The sequence below is a fragment of the Thamnophis elegans genome, chromosome 16 (genome assembly GCF_009769535.1).
Source record: "Thamnophis elegans isolate rThaEle1 chromosome 16, rThaEle1.pri, whole genome shotgun sequence".
Classification (NCBI taxonomy): Eukaryota; Metazoa; Chordata; class Lepidosauria; order Squamata; family Colubridae; genus Thamnophis; species Thamnophis elegans.
This window is the reverse complement of record NC_045556.1, coordinates 13,234-37,994: the sequence shown is the minus strand read 5'-3', so window position 1 is coordinate 37,994 and position 24,761 is coordinate 13,234. Positions and strand designations below refer to the sequence as shown.

The 24,761-nt window shown below is 46.0% G+C and overlaps 1 protein-coding gene across 2 annotated transcripts; it reads left to right on the top strand.

Moving 5' to 3' along the window:
- Positions 1-245: 245 nt before the first annotated feature.
- WDR72 (WD repeat domain 72) lies at positions 246-21,168 on the top strand. Of its 2 annotated transcripts, none has more exons than XM_032233741.1 (20): positions 246-1,769; positions 5,445-5,608; positions 5,867-5,973; positions 6,579-6,657; positions 7,624-7,798; positions 8,399-8,475; positions 9,339-9,458; positions 10,331-10,476; positions 10,742-10,838; positions 11,355-11,496; positions 11,846-12,070; positions 12,592-12,806; positions 12,992-13,187; positions 13,987-14,198; positions 15,677-16,491; positions 16,891-16,964; positions 17,866-17,948; positions 18,688-18,835; positions 20,553-20,642; positions 20,909-21,168. In XM_032233741.1, exons 2-20 carry the CDS (start codon positions 5,456-5,458, stop codon positions 20,962-20,964), a joined length of 3,210 nt encoding a protein of 1,069 aa, XP_032089632.1. In that variant the 5' UTR covers positions 246-1,769; positions 5,445-5,455; the 3' UTR covers positions 20,965-21,168. The 2 variants fall into 2 exon arrangements, with proteins under 2 accessions (XP_032089632.1, XP_032089634.1); XM_032233743.1 differs by lacking the exon at positions 246-1,769 and adding an exon at positions 3,498-3,533.
- Positions 21,169-24,761: the final 3,593 nt, after the last annotated feature.

Below are 24,761 nucleotides of genomic sequence, written 5' to 3'. Positions count from 1 at the left end.
AATTCATTTAAAAATTGAATGGCAATATAAAATTAGCAGCCTGACAATGTAAATATTGAAATTTGAATAATTCAAATGTTCTTTTTTTTCCCAATTTTCATGTTTGGTTTTTTTCCTCTCTCTTCTTTCAAATTGGTTTCTCTTGGTTATTTTTAATATATTTTTCTTTTCTAAAAATGAGTTCTTTTAGATTTTTCTTTTTACATATATTGTTATTTTATATCAGTTTTATAGTTTACCTTTATATTTACTATCATAAATATATTTAAGAAAATGTAATTGAATTTTCAGTTGAAGAAACTGAAATAAATTTTAATTGTTTTAAGAAACATTTTGAGACAGCGTAACTGAAAGTTTGTAAAATTCAATAACATTCAAGACCAAGCCCGCTAACCCACCCACTCCCAAATAACTGAGCATCGCAAAGGTTGCAGGATTGGCAGATTTCAAACCCCAAGGGAACTCTAAATACTTAGTCAATTTTTGTTCTGCACCAGATCAAACCCTCTATTTTGTATTTCCATTCACTTTTTATGTACACGGTAGTGTACACAAATGTTGACCCAAAAATCTAAGAACTATTGGCTGGTATACAAAACTGGCCAGTTGGGAAAAGGGCCACTGGGGTTCCCAGTCTTGGCTCAGGCGGAGGCCCCAGAGGGAGTCCCAATGGCTGGAAGGTGGTGGCTTGAGAAATATTTAGTTCTCAAACATTTTGGTCCCTCGACCCCTTTACCTTATACTCTTAAAATGACCGAGGACCCCAAAGAGATTTGCTTTATGTGGGTTATATTATATAGCTATTGATATTTGCTGTGTTAGAAATTAAAATTAAGAAATGTTAAGATGTTTAGTTATTTAACACACACAGACCCCCACACACACCCCGGAAGATCCAAGGAGGACTCGGTGGTTGTCTGGCTCCTTCGGGGAACCGCATTTGATGGCCTGCAGCATAAGAACAGCCCAATATGCTGGCTGGCCCCACGCAGTTGGCTACTGAACCCACTGAAGGCACGTGGCTGGGAAGGCGCTACTTGTGTTTTGTCTGAATAGGTGGTCAGCTTACAAACCAACTTTCTTTTGAGAGGTTACTCTTTCAGCACCAATGTGAGGCTTCTGGCAGGGAATGATACAATATTCTCTGTATATTTCCAAAACAGGAAAACATTCATATGAAATGGACATTTTTATCAGCTTTACATCACTTCGATGGCAGGATGTAGCCCTTGTTAATGCTAAAGTCAGCCAAACACGTTTTTAGGAAATTTGACCTTTCTCTTATGGAAAAGTATAACATCCCTGGATCCTCTTCAATTGACTGAAAATCTTCCCTGCTAAACAAGCAAAATAACTGCTAAAGATAATTGTTTTAAAACACTTTAAGACGACGCTGAGGCAATGTAGAAGAAATTGACCCGCAGTTTACGATTTAAAAGGAAAAGGAATAGAATGACCGGAGCCTCCATTCCGCCAGGCCTCCTGAGTGCCTGTCAGCCAGCACTCGGGACTTCCCTTCCCAGGGCTGGGCCTCAGAGGGAGAGAAACAGAAGCCAGCAGAGGCGAGTTTTTACCTGCTGAGCCAGGTCCAGTTCTAACCTTTGCAGCTCCCAGCCCACCTCGGAAACGTGACTGGGGGCGGAGGAGGAAGGAGCAGCCGCAGTGGGTCCTTCCCAAGGACACCGGCTGAGTACAAGAGAGCTCAGCTTAAGGAAGCCCCTGGACTGGACTGGAAGAGCCTCACTTGCAGGGGGAAAAACTTCATGCTGGTGAGTAAGAGGGAAAAGGAAAGTGGACGATCTCTCCTTCCTCATCTAGTCCCACATAACCTCCTGAATCCAGACTTCCCATTACCCAGAAAGTCACTGGTTGTCCCTGAGCACAGCCGCAGATTAGGACAGGTTAAAAGGAGGACAGGGGCCGCTGGGTGGGGACTCTGGGGAGGGGTGTGTGTGTGAGTGAGTGAGTGAGTGAGAGAGAGAGAGAGGGAGGGAGGGCAGGAGGGAGGGAACCTACATGCCGATCTGAGTACAGTCCCCAGTCCCTGGACTTGCCTAGGTTGTTCTGGGAGGGCAACATGGGTTTCCTCAGCTTGTGTACAAAAATATCAAAAAGGTGGAAGTGCGAAGTGTCAGGAGCAGAGCAATAAACGGTGGTGTCCCCCTCCCCTCCAGACCAAAGGAACACCTTGGAAGAAGGATGGTTTTGTTTTCCCATCCTGGTGACCAACACTCTTGTGTCCCCTTGCAACAGGGGTAGGTGCTTCTGTGTGGCAGGAACAAAACAGGCTCTGCAATACCAAGAGAGCGGGCGAAGCACAAAGTGAGCCCAAGGTCAGAGTCCCATTAATCTCCTTCCAGCCTTGGCTTGATCTCAGAGCATTTCACCCCCGATGACCTTGCTGACTTTTACTCCGCTGTATGGCTTCTTCCCTCCTTTCTTTTTCAGAGCTTCCAGATCATGCTTTAGCTCCTGTCATTCGAGCAGACACGGGCCTTCCTCTTCAGGCAAGCTTTGGGAGACGCCCCAGTGGGCTACTCTTCCAGGGCCTGGACTGGACTGGATTAATACAGGTGGCTCTTTTACACCTTTGAGGCTGCGGCAGCCTAGCCCAAATCTTTGGGTGGGCTGGTACAAAAATGCAATGAACAAACATGTTGCCACTTCCTTCCTGAGTAGAGGGCAAGTAATTGGCACACCTTCTTCCAAGTCAGAGTCGGCCATCAGTTTCACATACTTTCAAAATATCCGAGTAGAATTATAAAAAAAAGTGTGAGTATTAAACCTATTTTTTCAACCACTTGCTCTTTTTAAATGGTTTAAAACAAATTGCTTCAGGATAGCAATACAATAATACAATACAATAGCAGAGTCGGAAGGGACCTTGGAGGTCTTGTAGTCCAACCCCCTGCCTAGGCAGGAACCTCATACCGTTTCAGACAGATGGCTATCCAACATCTTCTTAAAGACTTCCAGTGTTGGGGCATTCACAACTTCTGGAGGCAACTTCTGTTCCACTGATTAATTGTTCTAACTGTCAGAAAATCCCTCCTTAGTTCTAAGTTGCTTCTCTCCTTGATTAGTTTCCACCCATTGCTTCTTGTTCTACCCTCAGGTGCCTTGGAGAATAGCTTGACTCCCTCTTCTTTGTGGCAACCCCTGAGATATTGGAAGACTGCTATCATGTCTCCCCTAGTTCTTCTATTAAACTAGACGTACCCAGTTCCTGCAACCATCCTTCATATGTTTTAGTCTCCAGACCCCTAATCATCTTTGTTGCTCTTCTCTGCACTCTTTTTAGAGTCTCCACGTCTTTTCTACATTGTAGCTGAATGCAGCATTCCAAGTGTGGCCTTACCAAGGCATTATAAAGTGGTATTAACACTTCACATGGTCTTGATTCTATCCCTCTGTTTATGTAGCCTAGAACTGCATTGGCTTTTTTGGCGGCTGCTCCACACTGCTGGCTCATATTTAAATGGTTGTCCACTAGGACTCCAAGATCCCTCTCACAGTTACTACTATTGAGCAAGGTACCACCTATACTGTACATACCAATAACCTGAGAATTAAACTAAAAAAAGGAGAGGATGTTTAACAATAGTTGGCGAAAGCCTCCCATGCTTGACTTTTCAGCAAAGTGCTTTGTGTGCAAAGGCCTTGTGTCAGTTCTGTGGGACCGCACTGCACCGAGACTGAGGAAGGCCTGTGGAAACCTCTGGCAACTGGGTGGGCATGTACTCCTTCATGATCGAAGGTGCTCCATTTCCACGCCTCCCCCCAGGTGCAACATAAACTGTTTTAATTAATGAGTGGCCACTAAAAGACATGACCAATTCACCAACATAGGGCATTTCAATTGAACCATTGCCCTGCTGACTAATGAAGAAAATAATTCTTGCAAATGATCCCAGAGAAAAACCATTTCCCACTGAGAAAGATTCTGAGCAATCAGTTAAGAGTGGCAGCACAGAGTTGTATTTGTGATCAACAGCTGGAGAGCCTCTCCAGCTGTGTCCGTACAATGGTGCAGAGTGAAATTAGTCTTTCTTTTTTTAAACAAAAGTTGTAGCAGACTCTAGCTCTCTGCCTGGCCTGGTCTCCTAATCAGAGCAGGTATATGAGTGAGGGGCAAAACAGGGCACGCAAACTCAGTCCCAGCTGCTCACCCTGGGGGGGATCCCTCCCATTTCTCCCCCCCCTACACCTCCCCTAATTGGTTTCACTCCAGTTGGTTATCACTGACCCATCATTTGTTTTCTGGTATGTATGTATGTATGTATGTATGTATGTATGTATGTATATATGATGTATGTATGTATGTATGTATATATGTGTGTATGTATGTATGTGTGTGTGTGTGTGTGTGTGTATATATATATATATATATATATATATATATATATATATATATATATATATATATGTATCTGTATCTGTATGTATATGTATATGTATATATATTTCTGTCAAATACATTTTCATAGTGTCCAGTATATTTGTCGAGTTCTAAAATCTTTTATGAGTGGCCCTTCACTTAGAAAGGGTATTCCAAAGAAATTTATTGAATTGAAAGCTTTATTTATTTATTCATCCATTAATCACATTTATCTAGACTGATTAAATAGACGGATGGTCACAGCTCTCTAGGCAGTTCACACAATGCAGGTAAAGTACAGTACAGATATGGCGTAGAAGAAGGTGGCGTTCAACGGGCATTTGGTTAAAACCAGCCTCGGCTGGAAAGAGAGAAGGAAGTGAGAAAGAAATTTAGCATTGTCCTACCTTGATTCTCTTGCATAGTTGGGCGGGGGGGGGGGGGGAGAGAAGCTCTGCCAGGCTTCCAAGAGTATGTTAATTATAGTTGCAACAATAAAGTCAGTTCCGGGAGTTATATGGTTATCATTCACCAACAACCTTATAGCCTGGTTTGAACTAATTAAAGTTTTTAGACTTTTCCCAGAGGGAATCTCGGATATAGCAGATTCCACTGACCATCTAGAAAGTTAAGAGAGTGTGGATGACTACAATTGCAAATGGGCGGATAAGTGACAATCTCCATTTCACTGAAGCCCAATTAAAAATAGCTGCAACTGTCTGACTCTGTTGAATGCCAGAAGATCCAAAGCTACCCACTTCAAGCAAAATGAAAAAGATTGCAGACTTGGCCTCTCTCTCTAACATCCAGGCAAGGAAGACCTGTGGAGCAGAAGAGGCCAACTCCCTCTCAATTGTCTGATTCCTTTGTCAATTTTTAGTCAAGGGAGGAAAATTAGCTTGCTTGGAACACTGACATTATGCTTGGTTTATTGATAGTTGCCTAAGCTATGCAAAAAGTCCAGGTAAGGAAAATCACAAATGAAGGATTGAAAAGCTTTAACACAATCCAAAGGAAAACAACTCCTCTCAACCTGCTTTTTAAAAAGTTGTCCCTGTTTTTTCAGACAAAGCCACTATGAGGGATTCTGTTCAGATGGTGACCCTGTGGGGCAAAGAAGCCCCTCCCCACAGCATCACAGCTATCCTCATCACCGATGACCAGAGAACCATCGTCACCGGGAGTCACGAAGGCCAAGTCTGTCTTTGGGACCTGTTGCCAGACCTCCAGGTGTGAAACCTTTTCCTGTCTCCTTCCAGGGCTGCTCCCAGCACCCCTCCGGTCAGAGGGAAAGCTCCTCAACAAGGACCGCCTCTCCCCGGGCAGAATTGCCCATTCCTTTTGGGAGACCCTAACCCTTTCACAGGCCAGGGAGGAGCGGTTTCATTCTTCTCAGTAGAATGCTGTTTTCCATCTCTGCTCTGTAATCAAGAACATATAATCCGTGATTGAAGATCTTGTTATACAATTAACCTTTTGCCCTTGCAGATGTCATCAAGGCAGATGCTTTTGGGGCACACAGCATCAGTGACGTGTTTGGCAAAGGCAAGAGATTTTGAGAAGCAATCGTACGTGGTCAGTGCTACTGAGAACGGGTCAGTCACTCGGCATTTCCCATGACACCTCATCTGTGGAAAGTTCTGAGTTGCAGGAAATGAGACATGCTGTTTTGGAACAGTAGAGGTGCCTTGTGGCTTTTCTTAAGAGTAATTCTTACTATGGTAGGTCAGGACTGGGATGAGTATCTCTGAGATTTCAGGTGAAAAGGGGACCTAGCTGTAGAAGAGCCCCAGAAGGTGTTTTAATAAAAGAGGGAGGCCCAAGAAGAAAGGGAAGATTGGTCTTCTGAAATACAGAGAAGAGACAGGGGCCTTGAGCCATTCTCCAGCAACACGAGAAACTTTGTGTAACCTGCCCCTGATGCTGGCTGCTAATAGAAGCAAGGTAGCTTGTTCTGAGACAAAAGTCATTTTCTATGCTTTCTTTAAGACAGCTCACAGAACAGAACTGTTCCACTATAGGTGAGGAAGTTTAAGCCTTAACCATTTTAAAAAGCAGATTTAATCATATTTCAATAAAAACTGGTTTCGGTGTAACTTACACCTTATCCACTTCCATCTGTCCTTAAATTTCAAAGTAAATCCCATTTGTGTGTGTGTGTGTGTGTGTGATAGCTCATCATCAATTGTTGTTTTGGCAGAGAGATGAGCATTTGGGACATCACCAGTGGACGGTGTGTAGAGAATACAAGGCTTCCATTTCGGCACACAGCCATCTGCGTAAGTAGAATGCATCCTTACCTGTGTTCTCTTTCCTAGCAGCTTCTTCTTACATAGGTTTTGTTGGTGTCTCCAGTAGTTTGATGAAAAAATGTTCCAGAGGTGAGAAAGGACTAAAGTGAATACATCCTACATCTTTTTTTAAAAATTGAGTAAAGATGCAACTAAATGAAGATTTCACCAAATGCTTAGAAGTCCCAAACTTCTGGTAAGCACTAGGGATTCAGGAATGCTTAGACTGAATCTGGCATGCTGTTTCTTTGAAGGAAGGAACCAACTGGATAAGATCAGGCCACCAACAAAGTACGTAGCTCCTGCTGCCACGGAAATGCAGCTGCGCACATCTTCAATCCCTGCTGTGGTCTCTCTAGCAGTGGGGCCATGAGCCTACTGGCAAAGTGGCTTCAGGCTTGGAACTGGTAGAGAAGTCACTGGTTTCAGACAGAATCTGCAGATAGCTCCAAACAAAATGCAATGGCTTTGTTTTATTGCACTAACCTACTTCTGTACTGCAGTGTCTCTTTAAGTGCATGAAATTTAGAATTAGAATTAGTAGGTTCAGGAAACATTTATAAATGGAACCCAGTCATGTGATTTGCTTGCATGGTAGGTGAGGCCGAGAGGCGTCTCTCTTCCACTTGTGCATGAGATCTCTCTGTTCTGTGAAGAAGTATCTGCTTCGTGCATCTTTGGAACAGCACCCATAAGAGATTGAAGTGGGAATGGAAAAGGGTCCACAGGGCTCCCTTTATAAGTCTAGGATGCTACTGTGAGCTGTCCAGATGCAGTATTTTGGTGGGCCACGAGAGGGCAGAATGCACTTGGCCTGATCCATGCATCTCTGGGGTTGGCGTGCTGTTTGGTAAAGGATGTTCCCAACTAATGTCTAGCAGGGATAACTGGTGTGCTTCTCAGTGGACTCGGGTCCTGCCAGCTAACCTCTCTTGCCTTTCCTCCTTTGTACAGTATTACCACAGCTCATTTCGCATGGCAGGAGACGGCTGGCTGGTCTGTTGTGGGCAATATAACGACATCCTCATTATTGATGCGATAACCCTAGTTGTACTTCACACATTAACCTCTTCTTCCACTTCAGACTGGATCAGCTGCATGTGTTTGGTGCATTCTCTGAGGATTCAAGGTATATTTGCTGTCAAAAATATGCAAGTTGGATGCTTCTATGGGAAGTTATCATCCATGCTTCTCCATAGACACTGTGATATATAGGAGGATTGATGTAAAATTATACAAAGAAATGACCTAAAATTTCTTTGGTGAGTGGGTGGGCACATGCCTGTTTGGAAATTACAGGAATTGGTCAGAGCTGCAGAATACAGTACTGTACATCATTGTCAGGAAGGCTGGTGGTTTCCTCCCAGAAGAGCCTTCCACCTGCTGGGGAGGAAGGCTGGATTCTCTGGGCCTCCTTTTCTTCTGGCCACACTTCTTAAGCCCTGGTGCAAGGACAGTTCTGCCTACTCTCCGAACCCTGGGATAGTGAATGAGGGCAGAGCAAGCCTACTTAAACAGGAGCTGCAAGGACCCCAAATGGGTGCACCCACCCACAGACACAAAGTGGGGCACCATGAGACGCCCCCTGGAGGCTGGGTTTAGGTGCATTGGCAGGGTCTTGACCCTTCCATCTCGGGCAGGCAAGAGCAGCAGCACCGTTTTCTTGCCCGCCACTCCTGGTGCCCCCTGCTTGTGACTCTCCCACAGCCATCCTGTTTCGCTTTTCCAGAGGATTCTTTACTAGCCGTATCTGCAGCAGGGGACCTTAAAGCCTGGGATTTGTCATCTTCGATCAGCAGGATACAGGTGAGAAGCAGCAAAGGGCCGTATCCTGGGCCAGGTGTCTCTTTCTCTTCAGTCCGACAGTGTCGATGCAGGGGGGAGGATTAGCAACATCCCTGTGAGTGGACACAGAGGGGCCCCCAGAGGGTGTTGAAACTTCTGGAAAGTTCTGCATCCAGGCCCCAAGCTGAATGCAAAGCAAGTTGTTACCTAGAAAGGAGTGATCGTATTTGATGTTAAACATGATGAGAAATTAATTTCCTGGACCTGACATGGATTTTACAGGGAGAAAAAAACAAGTCAGGCTTTTTTAAAAGGGTCCAATTCGAATCTCAGACAGATCAGAATAACTAGAAAATAATTTATCTTACAAAGAATTCCTAAGATTTGGTTGCAATTATATTTCTAGCATAAATTTCCTAAGAGAATCCAAATCTTAAAACATGTATATTTCCAAACTAGAAAATATGGGCAACTTTCTAACTGTCCTAAATCAGATATTGTATGGCTTTTGGCATAAGAACTCACAGCTAGTATATTCTGAAGGAGTACAAAGGGGCATAGGGGGTATTCTAGGAATCTAGGAAACGTCATGATGCACAAATACTCTCTTTTCTCAGGGAAAAAAGAGGGAATTTAAGGGAAATATCAGTTAAAGTAGATTCTGTGCTCCGTAGATACGCCAGTATAAAATCTGCCATCAGTCTGGGGAAAAGTCAGTGCAGTCTCCCTCCAGCTTTTGCTGTTTGTTTCGTGTTCTCGGTCTTGGGTTTTATTTCGCCTAACCTGTGACAGGGTAGAGAATGTCCTGGAGGTCTCCTAAAATCCCAAATGTCTTCTTTCCATTCCTCCCCCCAATGACCTTTCCTTTTTCTTTCAATGTGCAGGAGAAGCAAAAGATTTTTGAAAGAGAATGCCAGCCTCTGGGCTGCACACCCTGCATGGCAATCCGATTCTGCACTTATACGGAGCGGCTGCTCTTAGTTGTATTCTCCACCTGCTGGAAGGTATTAGTTAAGCAATGCATGCAATATTAGGCCTTTCTTCACAAATAACTTTAAGAGCTTATCAAAATGCAGAAACTGAATGAAAACCAAAAAATAATCATATACAAATTGTAATAGAGAATTAAGTCATACAAAATGATCATGAATAGACTAGTGTTTCATAAACCATATCAGACTAAACTAGTTACTGATTTTAACACACATCCATTTTCCCCAATTTGAGAAACTAAATTAAAGCTATACCAGAATGTGAACATTCATGTTTCATTTCTTTACAGTAATGAATCCAAAGAATGTTCTTGCCTTTGCAAAAGGCATTTTGTTATTCTAGGTCAGAGATCTTCAAACTTGGCAACTTTAAGACTTGTGGACTTCAACTCCCAGAATTCTCCAGCCAGCAGAGCAATTCCCAGAGAATTCTGGGAGTTGAAGTCCACAAGTCTTAAAGTTGCCAAGTTTGGGGACCCCCGTTCTAGGGGTTTCCTTCCATGTTTCTGATAACTTTAGTGATTGAATGAGTTTAATAAATGAACTGTTATGCCCTGAGCTGATGAACTGTCTGGCCACGGTGTTCCTGGTTGTGCCAATGCTTTTCTCCACTGCACTTGCTGGACAAAAAGAGCCCCCCCCCCCCCCCCCGGCCCTCTCAGAAATCTTCCACAAGGCCTTCATCACACCCAGATTTTCCACTGTTCCAAGATTCCTCACGCGTGTATTCACATTGCTCCCATGATCTGTAACTGCTTCCTCTGATGAGAGGGAAGTAGAGGATGGGACAGGGCTCTGGCTAGAAGGGACAGATACGTATCTTTAATTCCCCTCTTTATAGCAACAGGGGGGGTCACCTTCCTCCTCTTTGTCTCTGGCTTCAGGTGTACGATTACTGTGACTTTTGCTTGCTGTGGACTGAGTTTAGCCCAAGCAGCCAGGCCTTGGCAGGAGGGGAAATCCTGGCTGCCCACCGGTTGATCATTTGGACAGAAGATGGGCATGGCTACATCTATCAACTGGTGAACAGGTGAGTCACACCAAGTGCAAGGGAGTTGGCGGAAGCACCACCTGGAGCCTGTGAAGCCTTTTTATGGCAAAACCCTCCACATTTCTAGGATCCCGACTGGGGGACCCTCCCTTTGGCCCAAGGAGCTCTTGGCCAGGCATCCGCATGGCCTTGTTGGCCGAGAGGGCATGCTCTTTGGAGCAATTCCCAGAAGGAAGGCTACCAGAGTGGCTTTCCTTCCCATGCACGGCCAGAGGACTGATCCTTCCTCTTCCCATGTCTTTAGTGGGCTTTCACGGAGCATCCAGCCATCCAAAGGAAGGGTGCTGAAAGAAACCGTTCATCCCGTTCTACTTTCTTCTACTGAGGTGCAAGGCAACAAAGTGAGTTGGCTGGGTTTCTAGAGACTTCACTGGGTTTCCATAAATGCAAGCACCATTACCAACCAAAACCCATAAAGCTAGGAAATGAGGGCATTTTCTCCAAGGATTTTCAGTTTGCCATTCGGATCTCCATGGATTCCATTGTAGGAAGTTAAAGGATTCAAAAATGGCTCCTTGCTTTCTTTCATGCTTCTTGCATCTCTAAATTTGTGTGCTCTAAGCTGAAAATGAATTTATGAGTGAGTGGAAGCCACTCTCAGCCTCAGGCTGTTCAAACTGCTAGAGGAACACAGGTGGAGGTGAAGCATCATTATCATAAATGAGTGCGTTTCTCAGACCGCTGTACTAATATGCAAGAAAACACACAGAAAACTGTGTGAAGAGGGAACAAGCAGAAACAGAAGTGGTCTGCAAACTGTGAATTGGGACTTGTTGGTGCTCCTCAAAGATGCTGAAGAAGTTGATCATTTGCCAGCTAACACAGCTCCTTCTCTTTGGGGATTTTATTTTCAATAGAGTTTTTCTTACGTCATGGGCTTCATGAACGAAAGGAAGGAACCCTTTTATAAGATTCTTTATTCTGGACAAGCTTCTGGGAGGATTACTTTATGGCACGTTCCGGACGTCCCTGTTTCAACTCTAGATGGCTCTCCAAAAGGTTAAAATATTTTTTATTTTAGAGGTTGCAAAAGATGAAAATGGGATCTCCTAACATAAACTCCAAGACTTGCTATTTTGCTTATCTTCTCTATTGTATTCAGAGGGTGGAATGGGTTTGGCTATATATATATCACTGCTAAATAATATAGGCATTGGGAAGGGAGACAGTAGGTAGTACCAATGGCTAGAGGAGGCCATTAGGAGGGGTGCTTGCACTCATGTTCTGCTTATTCTCCATCCAAAGGCTTTGCCAGGCCCTGAACACTAAACTAGCGGGACCCAACTCTCCTCAAGGACAGGAACAGGAAGGTGCCACCGCTGGCATCTCAGGGTTTTTTTCTCCGCAGTGATCCCAGTAGCAGCCTCCAGGACTCTGCAGGATAACTTCAACTTCTACCATCCGGTAGCTGAAGGTACCCCTGATCGCCCCTGGGGAGCTCCCATCACGGTTTCTACATACATCCCCAGCCTCCAGAAGTTGGTCTGTGGATATAAAGACGGCAGAATTATCACAGTACCAGCTTTGCATGCGGCGAAGGCCAGACTGCTGGGAGAGGCTTCCGTGCAGAAAGGTGAGCAGCTTTGCAGCTTTACAATAAGGGGGGGGGGACGCATTAAGGTTCCCCCCTCATCTGAACAAAACCTCCCTCAACTTCCGAGTGCTTCAGGGACACGGCACTGACTTTTCTTGGCCAGGAGCTCTTTCTCCTGGGCCTCTTCGACTCCTCGCCCCTCGCCCTCCATGCCTGCAACTGAGCTTGGCCTCTTGGCCCTCAAGCCCAGAACAAGTGCTCGTCCATCGCCATAGGGCAGCCATTTTATGAACATGGCCTCCCCCTCTACCTCCGCCGGGGTCTAGAAAGGCCGGCTCCGGTTCCGGCTGCCCGGGGGTCGATCTGGAAGACCTGCTGCTGGATTCCCCCTCGGGGAGCATTCTGTGCCGCCCACCCCTCTCCCGCCTGCGCCCAGGGGCCAGCGGGAGCCCCGCGCAACGCCCGCCTCAGCCGGGGCTCCTGGGCTGCAGAAACACGGGGCGGGGAGGGGGGGTGATCCTGGCGGTACTGGCCGCTGCCCGCCCAACTCTTTCTTGCAGACGCCGCGGCGGCACGCGTGCTGAGCGGCGCCAGCGGCAGCGGCGTGACGGCCCTGCTGGTGCTGCCCGGCCGGCAGACGCCTTGCTGGCTGCTCTCCGGGAGCCGGGACTCCTGCGTCGTCTGGTGGGACCTCTTCACCGGGGAAGCGCTGCACCGCTTCGCGCTGGACGCGGGGCCCGTCGCTCGCCTGGCCCTCTTGCCGGACAGTTGCAGGGTGAGTCGCGGCGCCCGAGGTGGCTCCCTGGGAACTCAACCAGGCGGGCCGGCTTCTGTTTCGCTCCAGGAGTTTCGGGGCGGGCTAGAGGGGGCTCCTGCCCGAGCGCAAGCGCCCCCGAGGCCGCCCGCCACATGTAGCCCTTAGGCCCGACCGAATAAGTCTTCCTTGCTTTGTCTTTGTAGCGGAAAGGTCACCGCCTCGTATGCTGCGTGTGTAGCGACCACTCCGTCGTACTTTTGCACGTGCAGGAGCGCGCCTGCCTTCTGCGTGCCAGGAAACACCTTTTCCCCGTGACGGCGTTACGGTGGCAGCCCGTGGAGAATCTGCTGGTCGTGGGGTGTGAAAATGATTCGATTTACGTTTGGGACATTGAAACAGGTGACGGAAGCGAGCCTGCCCCGATTCGCCCCTTCTCAGCCCCTGGGCGTCCTTTGGAGCTACTTTTAGTGATCAGCAGGAGGGAACAAGCGGACTCTCGTGTGCCCCTTATTCTTCCTCCTCCAAGTCCTATTTGTGATTATTACAGGAAGCAAAATTGGGCCCGAATAGATCTGCTTTTTGTCTCTCACCCAAAACCTAGACCTGTTATAAATAGACTGCAGAAATGGGGGTGACAATTAGATAGCAGGGATCTATGCCATCATCAAGTGGCCATCTCAGTTATCAGCTCGGTTAATTGTAAGTTTATGGACAAATAGCCATGGACCCTGAATCCTTATCTCTGCTTGTCCGAAGAGAACCCCGATTTCGATTGCAATAATTGGGGCGGCCACTAGAGGGCAGCGTTTCTTAGCCTTAGAGCAATGGGTCTCAACCTTCCTAATACCGCGACCCTTTAATACAGTTCCTCATGTTGTGGTGACCCCCCCCCCAACCATAAAATTATTTTATGTTTTCCGTATTTTTTCGAAAATATGTGTTTTCCAGTGGTCTTAGGCGACCCCTGTGAAAGGGTCGTTCAACCCCCAAAGGGGTCCCGACCCTCAGGTTGAGAACCACTGCCTTAGAGGAACTGTACCTGTCCAGGTTTGAACTATCAGAGGATCATCGCGGTCTATACTGGCTTCTTTTTAATAATGAGCTTTGAAAAATTGTGGCCTGTTCCTGGAGAATGCAGGGAAGGTGAAGTGGAGACTTGCTGCTGTGAACATCCACCTTCCTTCCCCCCTTTGCCTAGGAAGTCTAGAGCGCCATGAAAGCGGGGAGACGGCCAAAGCGATCCTCGTTTCCTGTGAAGATTCTGGTCTTATGGGCGACCCTCTTTATGCAGCCTGGGAAGAAGATGGCCAGGGAGAGAAAGGTCTGGGAGGCTCATTGTCCAGCTCCTCGGCCTTTGGCAGTTTTTCCTGCAACAGGCTCGCTCATCAAAGAAGGTCTTTTTGTCATCAGGTGAATACACAGAAGGGAGCAGTTGCTGGGTGTGTGAATAAAAGCCTGGCTCTTTTGCGCTCCCTTTAGAAACCTGCCTCCATTTCCTCCCCATCCTCTCTGATGGCTCCTCCTGCCCCCGCCTCTTTGGAATGCCCCTTCCAAGGACCGAGAGCTCCCATTGATAGCTTTTAGCCAGGTGTGGTGTTCGTTCTACATCACCATATTTGGTGGCTTCATCCATTCAACCTTGAGAAAAAGGCATCTTTTTAATTGCCCAAGTGTTGAAAAATGGGCATACAGTATACTTATTAGCCCCCTCATCCATACAAACTTTTACAGCTTCTCTATCTGCCTGTGCAAGGTCTGGGCATTTTCAGATGTCAAGTGTGCATTCTGCAATTAGTCATACCCTTTTTTTTTTGTTCTATTAGCCATCCATAAGTTTAGAGGAATGTTTTCAAATGAAAATGAAGTACTCGCCAAGAAAAAGCAGCAGCAGCTCTTAGTAAGAAAAATGTGTTTAGCAAACAAGAAGATGGCCTTGAAAAGGCTCCCTGGCTATTGCTGCTGCACATATGTGTTATGTTTCAAGGGGTCTCTCCTCTTCCCTTCCCCTTCTTTGTGATACAGGGAGAAATGTGGGAGGAGAGGGCTTTTTCAGGAAAACACGCAAGTCAGCAGCATCTGCAGGCTTGAGGAAAAGAGCACAGGAGACCTTCAGGTTTTCCAGTTGTTTGTTCTGGTGCCTGCCTACCTGCTTTTAGAATGGCTGGGAGCCTGCAGATTAAAATTTGCCTTGGAAACAAGCTTGTCCTTTCTCTTTGTCTGTTTACAGGTTAAGGATGGCCAGCTTTGGAATGCTGATTTCTGCCTCATGGAGGCTGACCCCACACATTGCAGAATTGCTAGAGTCCAAAGTGGAAAATAGGGCTCTTATTAGAGGGGGCTGCTAGGGGAGAAAAGGGGTCAAGGGAGGGCTCTTCATTTCAGAAGAGGAAGCTTCAGCATACCTGCTGCCAAGTGGGATGGACCTGCTGGGGGGAGAGAGCCAGGTCCCCGGGGAGAGAGAGGGGAGATCCCTGGACAGACTGTATTTGTGGCCAATGACTCACAGCCACTTGGCTGTGGATGAACTGAGCCTAGAAATCCCTCTGACCAGTTAAAACTCCCCAAGCTTTTCCTTTATGGCTGTTTCACTACACATTGGAAACATGTCTGTGTCATTTGGTTGTTGCTTTCCCACATTTCTTTACTTACTGAAACGTCATTTTTTCCTCCTGCCTTTCTGTTTGGTGTTTTGCTACAGTATTTTCAATAATGGCTTGTTTTATACTTCTTTTCAAAAGTGAAACATTTGCATACTTATTGATTACATTCATTGTTGTGTGGCATCCACCTGAATTGAATATAAGTTATATTAAGTTATACTACTTAATTATAGTTATTGCACTGACTATGGTAACGTCAACTAAATTATTAAAACATTTACCTTTCAGTTAACTGCTCTCTGCTGGGCTCAGGGGCCTTTTGCTGTTTGGCCATTGAGGGCAACATGGGAGACCATGAGTGTCAACATGCTCCTTTTTGATTTGGAGAAGCTGGTGGAATTGCTCTGCTCCTCTCAGGCCAATGGACTGAAGTCCTCCAATTCCTTCAGCACCATTGACACTTTAAAGAGAGCCAGAAGCGCAACAGAGAAAAGGACATTAATGTTAAAGAGAAACAGAACTTCCGGCTCCCTCTCTCCGCTGGATGGGCAGGGCAGAGTGGCCAGTGAAGAACAAGGCTCTGGGGAGGTGCATACAGGTGGAACCCAGGTGGAACCAAGTGATGGTATCAAAAGACGCAAGAAAGCCAAGAGTTCCAAGAAGACGAAAAGGCAGACCTCTAGAAAAACCAGCCCAACTGTTGCCACAGAGGCAGCCAAACTCCTTTTGTCCTGTTTCTTCCCCTGGGGTGTGAACAGAGAGTTGGACGGTCTTTGTGTTCAGTATTTAGGTATCTTGAGACTTTTCTCTCCTGTCTCCTTTGGACTGCTTTCAAAAAACAATTATCTTACTTTGATGTTACCAGGATGGAACAGTGCTAACCCTGAGAGGATGGAAAAGCAGCAGGAGGTAGTCAATCTGTTTTCTAGCAAAGTGCTGCATTTACACAGTAAATACTATAGTGCAACCCAAGAGCAAGCAGGCAAGAAGAATGGATGGAGAAATACTGTTACTTCTACAGAGCAAAGGCTGGTTTTGGCGTATTTGTTGAGCAGGATGTCTTTAGTTCAAAGGATAATTAACAGGCCTTCTGAAAAGACCAGGTAAGACTGAATCTAGCTTTTTCTGAAATAAAAATTGATTGCTGTACAATAGTTAGAAGAAATGGGCAGATGACCAGTTCTTACCTACCCCATGTCATTCGCATATAATCTAAAATGATGCATTTGGGGTTCCCCTCTCCCCAGTCAGCTTCTGGTCACCAGCCTATTCCTTTGAAAGTCCTGAGCTTGCCTGGTTCCTGGGAGAAGGTGGCCTCTGAGGCTGCCTTGCATTGTGTGTCCCACTCTCCTCTTTCACAAAGGAAGATCTCTCTCTGTATATATTAGATATAGATGTAGACAGACAGATAAGAGAGACTGACTGTTGGCCCTTTGCTGTCTGTGTCGGGGGGGGGGGGGGAACGGCGTTCCCTGAGATACAAACGATCTCTTTGCTTTCAGCCTCATGAAGCGCAACAAATGGAGACCCGCAGCCTCTGTGGTCTTGGACGATCTTAACCGGGAGTCTTCTCCAGGTGAGCCCTGGTGACACAATCCATGCTGTTTCTTAGGGGTACGTTGTGAGGAGAGGAAACCTTCTTTCCCAAGGGAAGATTCAGTTGTGAAGAGAAGCCATAGGCTGCCTCAACCCTTCCAGGCCCTAAAAGCTTCAGAGGCACCAGGCCGCCCAGAGGACCTGAGCAGGACCGAGATCTCTCCCTCTCTCCTTCATTTAATAATTTCAGCACGTGGTACAATAGAACTGAACATTATTAAATAAAATATAAATTCCCCAATATCGTTCACAATAAAGATAAGAAATGACCACAAATATAGGCAGGTAGAAAAAAACCAAGAGAAATAGAAGTCTTAGTGCTGAAAAAATTGTAAAAGAACACTTTAAAATCTTTTGGTGAGATTAATTAGATGTTTAATTTTTACAGGCTTTTGCCTCAGAGCAAAATTAAACTTCCCGTACTGCAATTGCTTACAAAATTGTTTTTAAAATTTACCAAGATTTCATTTAAAGTAAACAATTTACTTTATTTGCCCATAGGCCAAAAATAGTAAAAGAAACACCTAGCATAGATTGACTAAATGAAAGAAGCTATAAGAGAAAGTAGCAGGGGAAAAGGCACCTGTGCCCCTGTGGGTGGGGGAGGGTTGGGATGAGGGAGACCCAGACTCTGGTTCTGCTTTGGAGTGATTTTGAGCCAGTCCCCAGTCCTCAGCCCTCAGCTGAGAAATGGACAAGCAGCTACCTGCCACTCGCACTGGGCCAACCTGGTAGCTTATGGTTAACATTCTTGTGAAAGGCCCTTCCGTTTTCATTTCACATGTCACTCTTGAGCAACTGTCAAGGAAATGGATCCTTTCTAGAGAAAATTATATTCTGTAGGAACAAAATCCTAGCTGACAATGTTTCCTCTGCTTTAGGCATGTTCAGGTTTCCTGTTTGTGAGGCAGATAATCGTTCATTTGTCAAGTTAATTTCTTGCTGGAGAGACCAATCTGTAGAGGTAAGAAATGGACACCATTCCAAGGACTTAAAATCCTCCCAGGGTTCAGCTGGGGGAACAGTCTTGCAGAGACCGTGGGTCAACAAAGTGGAAGTTGATCCTGAATGGGGAGCATTTCTTTCCCTAGCTCTGGGCCATTTCCTTTGGCACAATCTACAGAATTTTGTATGAAAGTGGCAACTTGGCACTCGGCTAAATTGCTTGATGCTTAATCAAGGAGTCCCTGGTCATGCCTCCATGTGTAGAGTGCCCAGGGGACTGCTCTGGCTGAGCCTTCAGCCTTCCAAAGGGAGGGCAGCAGTTAGAAGGGGAGCTGAACAGAAGAGACCACAGCCTGCTGGTCTCTTCATCTGTAGAAGTACCATGTGGCTGACTCCCATCTCTGAGCGGGAGGCCTTGGTGGCTGCCATAGGTATCAAGACTGTTTCGTTGTACACGTCAAAGCTATTTGTTGTAGGAAAAACTTTTGAACAATTCAGGATAAACATTCCCTGCATATAGAAGAAAATATGTGCCCAGCCCCTTTCCCTGATATGCATGGGATATTTTGGAATATTTCTCCTCCAGCACTTTCCTTCCACTCAGCCTGCAACTGTTGCTAGGAGACCCCAATTCAGCTCTCTTTGCTCCTTCCCTGAATTGCCCAAGTATACTTGTCCCTTCTGGGGAAGGAGTGGGGCCAAGAGGCCTGCAGAATCTAGTCAACAGAAATTTAATTCCCCCGCTCTGTCTCTGGCAGGTGATGGAAGCCACTCAGGCAACATTGCTGGCCGAAGTGGAACAGAGCATGCAGCAGAAGGCCTTGGCTGGAGGTTGTGGGCAGACAAATTCTACCAGATGGGGGTCAGAGCGGGCCAAGAACCCCCCTTCGCTGGATGCAGCTTTCGGTAAGTTCACAACAGTCATTTCGGGAGGAGGTGCAGAGTAGCCTGAGGCCTCTTAGTAGGCCTATCCCTATTAGTTATGGAGGCAGGAAAGTGGTGAAAGCCACTTTTACGACCCCTGCATTTACCTGTCTCCTGCATTAGTTGAATGGTGCCACCCCCTCCCCCCGCACCGAGTTATGCCAGGGACTGCTGCCAGTTGTAGATTTGGGTCTCATCTTCCAGCAGTGGTGCTTGAAGAAAGAGACCTGTTGACGGCTCTGGCTGTGTCTTTGTAGAGTCCCGATAGAATCCGGCTCCCTCATGCAAGGGAGTGAAAGGACTCCACCAGAGTGACTAGACTTGACCAGAGTTTTGTCCTTGGTTCTTCTTAGACAGCTGTGACCAAGACCTTTAGCCAGAGGGCTGTTCTCATGACCATGGGCTGCACTTCAGCTGGTGTCCATTAGAGCCATGCTTCAGGTTACAGCTCTTTCCTGTGAAGATATACCACTCAGTTTAATGTTCTCTCATCTGACACCCACCCGTGGTTGCAGTTGATTCCTCTCACTTTGTCAATGCTCATTTACAAGTGTAGCTCTAACATTAGTGGTCAAGTATTGAAGGAAACGCATTGGAAGAGCCTGTAGAATTGCAGCTTATTTCACTCCTTGCTTCATGTTGTTTAGCAGAGAACTCCTTAATGCAACAGAAATCAGATTTGCCAGGCATTTTACACAAAATCCAATTGTCCAGGCGCCATACCAGGTTTGTCCCAAACCTTAGGAGGATAGATTCCAATAGGTCAAGCCTCATATGGAAGCATATATTTGGGATGCCCATGCATGGAATCCTTTAAAAATGGAAGAGATGGTTAAGCATCCACGTAAGCACAGCAGCAGTGCTGGCAAGTTAGTAATAACAGGCCATTCCTGCCGAAATTTGTGTGAGCATCCCTCATAAACCCCCCCCCCCCAAAATCTCTGTAATGGATTGCACTACGGTATGTGCATAGTTAAGGGAGTGACCTCTGCGAGCCTGCCTCTTTTCTTCCCTGCTCCCCTGGCATGGGGAGTCCAAGAACTGGGGGCTGGAAAGGACCACAAGGATCATCTAGTCCAATGGTGGGTTCTGGATCTCGTCACAACCGGTATGCTGTGGAGGGGCCAGACATCCACCTCGGGCATGCACACTGTGTGCGCACACCACCACTCTGCAATGGCCCAGCTGCTCGGTGAGGTCGCACAGGCGCCATACACGGTGCGCGTGTGTGCAATTGGCCTGTTTCCCTCAAAAAGAGGTAAGGAACGCGGGTGGGCGGGCCCACCAAAACACTGTTTTGGTACAGTAGCCACTGCTCCCAGCTGCCACCGGTACGCCCGTACTGGGCCATACCGCCCGGAACCCACCACTGATCTAGTCCAGCTGTAACCTTATAGGACCCAGCCATGTGCAGCTACCCCAATGTGAGCTGTTTTCACAGCCACTCTTCCAAATCCTGCTGGAAAACACCAATTTTATGGTAGTAGGGAAGAAGAATTCCACTCACTTTAGAAGTGCTGCTGCATTTGCTACTCGATTGTAGGCAAAAAATTGGGGAACTAAGCTCCACTGAGTGGAAGCAACACATGGAAGGGCATTTCTCTTTTAAGCTTGACTTTGGTTGAATTCGTTTTAATCTCAAGATTTGGAAGGGTGGGCTTGCGATTGAAAGGTTATAATATCTTGCTATTCTTCCCAGGCACCATAGGCATGATCAAGTGTGAGAACTGCATAACCACACCAAATGTCGAAGATGGGGAAGGTTCTGCAGAGGAACTGGGGATTCCAGGTGAGTTTCTTCTGATCAGTGGAGCCATCATGCCAGCAGGTACCTACAGCTGGTTTCAGCAGCTTTTGTGTCAGATTTTGGTTGGACATGGGGGGGGGGGAAATCTATGATTGTAACAATGATTCAAGCATGGAGCTGATTTCCTTAGAAAATGGTAAACACTCATGGCTGGAAGTGGCCATGGGTCAGAAAATTCTCACAGAGCAGGTTTGTATCTTTCAAATTGGAATATCAAAAACATAATTCATATCATTATTACTCAACAGGTGTAAGCAACCCACTTCCTTGGGTATCCAAATTGTGTTCCTGTAAGGTGTGTTAGAAGAGTGGTTGAATTTTCCCATGAGAAGAATTGTTGCAGACATAGAAGTGTCTCCATTATTCTTGGCTGATGCTGGCTTGGGAATATCTTATTAATAACTGCGTAAGGTTAAATTTTTAATTTGTAGTAGTTTATCATTTGATGGTCTTTAAAACATTGCAAGTGATTAAAAGCAGTGTAAAAAATAAACATAGTCAACAAAGGGCCTCATGCATTCTTAGTGGTCACTGCTTAATCCAAGGTCTAAGAGGTAGTGGACATGAATGGGCCCTTAAACACCTCCTTGGCAAGGAAAGGCAACTTCCCCTTAGGGTAAATTGTAATTCATTATTCTGCAATTAAATTAGACATCTGTGACTAACAGTATCCCGATTTGTCTGCAGGGCATTAGAGCTCCATGGCCCTTTTTGTCTTCTGTAAGTAAGGCAGGCATTGATGGTGAAACTGGCGTAAAGCAAAATATTCCCTCTTTCTATTTCTGGCCTGTCAGGAGAGGAGAAAATAAAGAAATAATAGATTCATGGAGATTTAACACATTTTATCTTCTTCTGATTGCGTGTCTGTTCATTTATACAATGTAGACCTCCCATCTTACCTCAAGGTAACTCTACTTACAATCATAAATCATGTTCCCAAAGGATATGAGAGAAGGACCGGGAGACAGGAGCCTGCTTGTTAAGGGAAGGAAGTACCAGGGCTGATATATTGCAAGAGAGATTTGACAACATCCCTCTAGAACTCTGTTCAGTGGCTTTCATCAGGATGATATTGCCAGTGAAGGAATGGGGAGAACCAAGGTCAAGTTATCCTTTCTGGAGAGCCAGATGGCTTCACTCCCGTGAGTGAATACATGGATGCCCCCTTGGCAACCTCAGGGAGGAATAAGCAAAGCAACCTACTCGCTTAGCTGCCTCTCAGTTCAGACTTTGGATGTTTCCAAAAGTGTACCAATTTGGCTTCCTGTGTTTTTTATTTCATTTTCAGTTGTTCCTGGCAGCTTTGCAGCACTCTGGCGGGATCTGACTGTACTTAGCACACTGATGCAAACAATCATCCCACCTGCTCCAGTCAGAAGGTCCCAGCCACAAATGTCTTTCCATCCGAAGTTCTTGTGGAAGCCAACATGCCTGTCCTCAGAAGGAAGGCTGTGTTGCCTGGCTAGAGGAGCCCCCTCCCACGTCCCGGTGGTGGTGGTGGTGGTGGTGGTAGTGGTGGTGGCAGCAGGCAGGCAGGCAGAAGAGGAGGTAGGCATTTAGATGAAATGGATCACAGCTCTGTCCTATGAGGGGACTTTCTCTGGCATTAGAGGTTGTTTAGAGCTGGCAGTGAATTGATAGGATGACTGTCACAACAAACCATTATTGACGTATGTTCAGGTAAATATAAAAGATCACCTATAATAGAAAAAATGAGTTTTTTGGGGGATGAAAGAAAATATCAGGAAAGGTTATGTGGATCGACAATCTCTCTGATGACTTTAGCTCTGTGAAACTGACTAGTATCCATCTTGGTCATCAAATCTACCCTACATGGGTAGAAAATGATATGAAAAGTGAGAGCAGGCAAGTAGGAACCAGAGGTCATAGGGATTATGGCCAGTTGCTTCCTGGGATTGAACCCAGCAGAGGATAATTTCCTGATTATAACTGAAGACTTGTATTGCCAAGTTAGCCCTTCAAACCTCTGCACTTCTCAAATGTCGATGGTTTGAATGTAGCGGCCCTGATGGTTTCCTGTATATTCACTATTAGAAAGATATTCATGTTTCTAAAGAGTCCCCGTGGAAATGGTTTCAGGTGGGCCATTATCTTGATAGTTCATAATTGGCCTTAATAAGCTGCTAGTTTGGCTGACTCAGGTCAGGCCTCTATGTTGGCTGGTTCGTGTTCAGTGACCCTGTTCCAAAAGTACATTGTTAGAAAGCCCATTATGAACACTGCACACACTCGGGAGAAGTGGCAGTTTTGCAGATTGATGGTGCGATGTTGCCACTTTAGAGAAAAGGATCCATGAATTATTGACATAATGAGTTAATGTTGCTTGATTCTCCAATGAGGCTGGTGCTATTTAATGGCATTTTCAAGGTCCTTCTGAGGGAAAGAGAAAACAATAAGAGTCTTACTTCACCTTGGGCAGATGCAAGTTTTCAAATGTTTGATAAGCAAGAAATGTATTTGTTTTTACTAAATGTATTTCTAATGGAATGTAGCAGGGGAGGAGCTTGTAAAAATGTAGTATAAACACAAAAGTTGTTTATTTTTTTCAAAAAGCCTAACTACTAACTGCTGCCAGAGGCAAAGCCCTTGGCGGGTTTAAATCAACTCTGCAGGCCAGTTTACTCTGTAGAATGTGCCTAAGGAGGAAACTTCATCTCCACTGAGTAGTTTGCACCCGATGATCTGCAGGTCTCCTGCAGGGTATGGAAGGTGGTGGCTATTCATGGCCTTGTAATCTCCTGGATTACTGAAATTCACTTTATACAGGGGTGAAGGGGTACCCTTGAGGGGCACCCTTGAAGACTATGCAGCCAACTATGCAGACTATGAAACTTAAAACAGTTGCAATATATAGTAACTCTTGTGTTTGCAGTATACTTTCAATGCTATAACACCACGATGGCAAACCTATGACATGCGTGCCACAGGTGGCACACAGAGCCATATTTGCTGGTACGCCAATTGTCGGCTCCAGCGCACATGTGCACACTGGCTGATTTTCAGCCTTCTGGAGGGCCGGGGGGGGGGGGGAGACTGTTTTCACCCTCCCCAGGCTTCAGAAAAGCCTTCAGAGGCTGGGGAGGATGAAAAACAGCCCCAATGAGCCAACCAGAAGTTCATTCCCAAACTTACATCAAGAATCCTATAAGTTTCAAAAAGGCAGGCAGCTCCTTCGGGGACTATGCAAAGAGAAATCTGGGCAGCTTCTTGGAACTGTCTGAACTCAGAAAGTTAACCTAAGTGTCTTGAGCTGAGCTTTTCAGGCAGCTATTTTTCTTTTTGAGAACTGTCTTGAGTGGAACCCCTCATTGCTGCTTTAGTTCCCCCCCCCCTTTCATCCACACTCCCGCAGGGGAAACAACAAGTGTCTGGGGGATGCCCTCCCCTGTGATCTCAGCCTTCCAGGGCTGAATTCCTATAGATCTGTCTTTTGGCTCATGCTAGTGCCACTTAGCAGACTTGCAATGACAGTTGTTAAAATGAATTCAAATGAATTAATAATGGTTACCTAATTATTCACGAGTTTCATCGCACTTTAGAAGCCATTTCACAGTGTTGCTGAGGGATAATGACCTCACTTATTTCCTATTGTAAATCAGTCGAGGGGGAGAGGGGAAGAGGGGAAGGAAAAGCCAGCCTGAAAAGTGGGCTTTATACCCTAATTAGCAAATCACACCAAATGGTGATTATAACGGATCTTCAGTTCTGAACTTCTTGCATGCTAAAAAGTCTTCTCCACAGCATCCTCTTTGTGTTTTGTCAACCAAGCTGAGATGATCTCTTCAGTGAGAAGACAAGACAGCCTGTTTTTCCACATATCATCCTAAACATTAGCAGAATTAGCAGAAATGACATAAACTTAGACTGCAAGCAGGGCAAATAAAAAAAAAACTTGAGCAATAATTCATCAAGGAGTGTCTTTTCAGCAGGTTGACGTGACCCTTTGACACCTCCAAAGAGGGCAGGTGGGAGGCCTGTAGTACCCCCGTCCTCACTGAACCCTGCAGAGTACCAAGAGACGGGAGTCCTCCAGGCAGCAGTGCCTCTTCTGGGTAGCAATAGAAGCCAGAGGGTTCATGC

Bases quoted from the DNA above. Each gene is read 5' to 3' on its own strand.
- WDR72 (XM_032233741.1), top strand. From the start codon at position 5,456: ATGAGGGATTCTGTTCAGATGGTGACCCTGTGGGGCAAAGAAGCCCCT. The intron at 5,974-6,578 runs GTCAGTCACTCG...TTGTTTTGGCAG, and splicing joins GTCAGTGCTACTGAGAACGG to AGAGATGAGCATTTGGGACA. The intron at 16,492-16,890 runs GTAAGACTGAAT...CTTTGCTTTCAG, and splicing joins AGGCCTTCTGAAAAGACCAG to CCTCATGAAGCGCAACAAAT.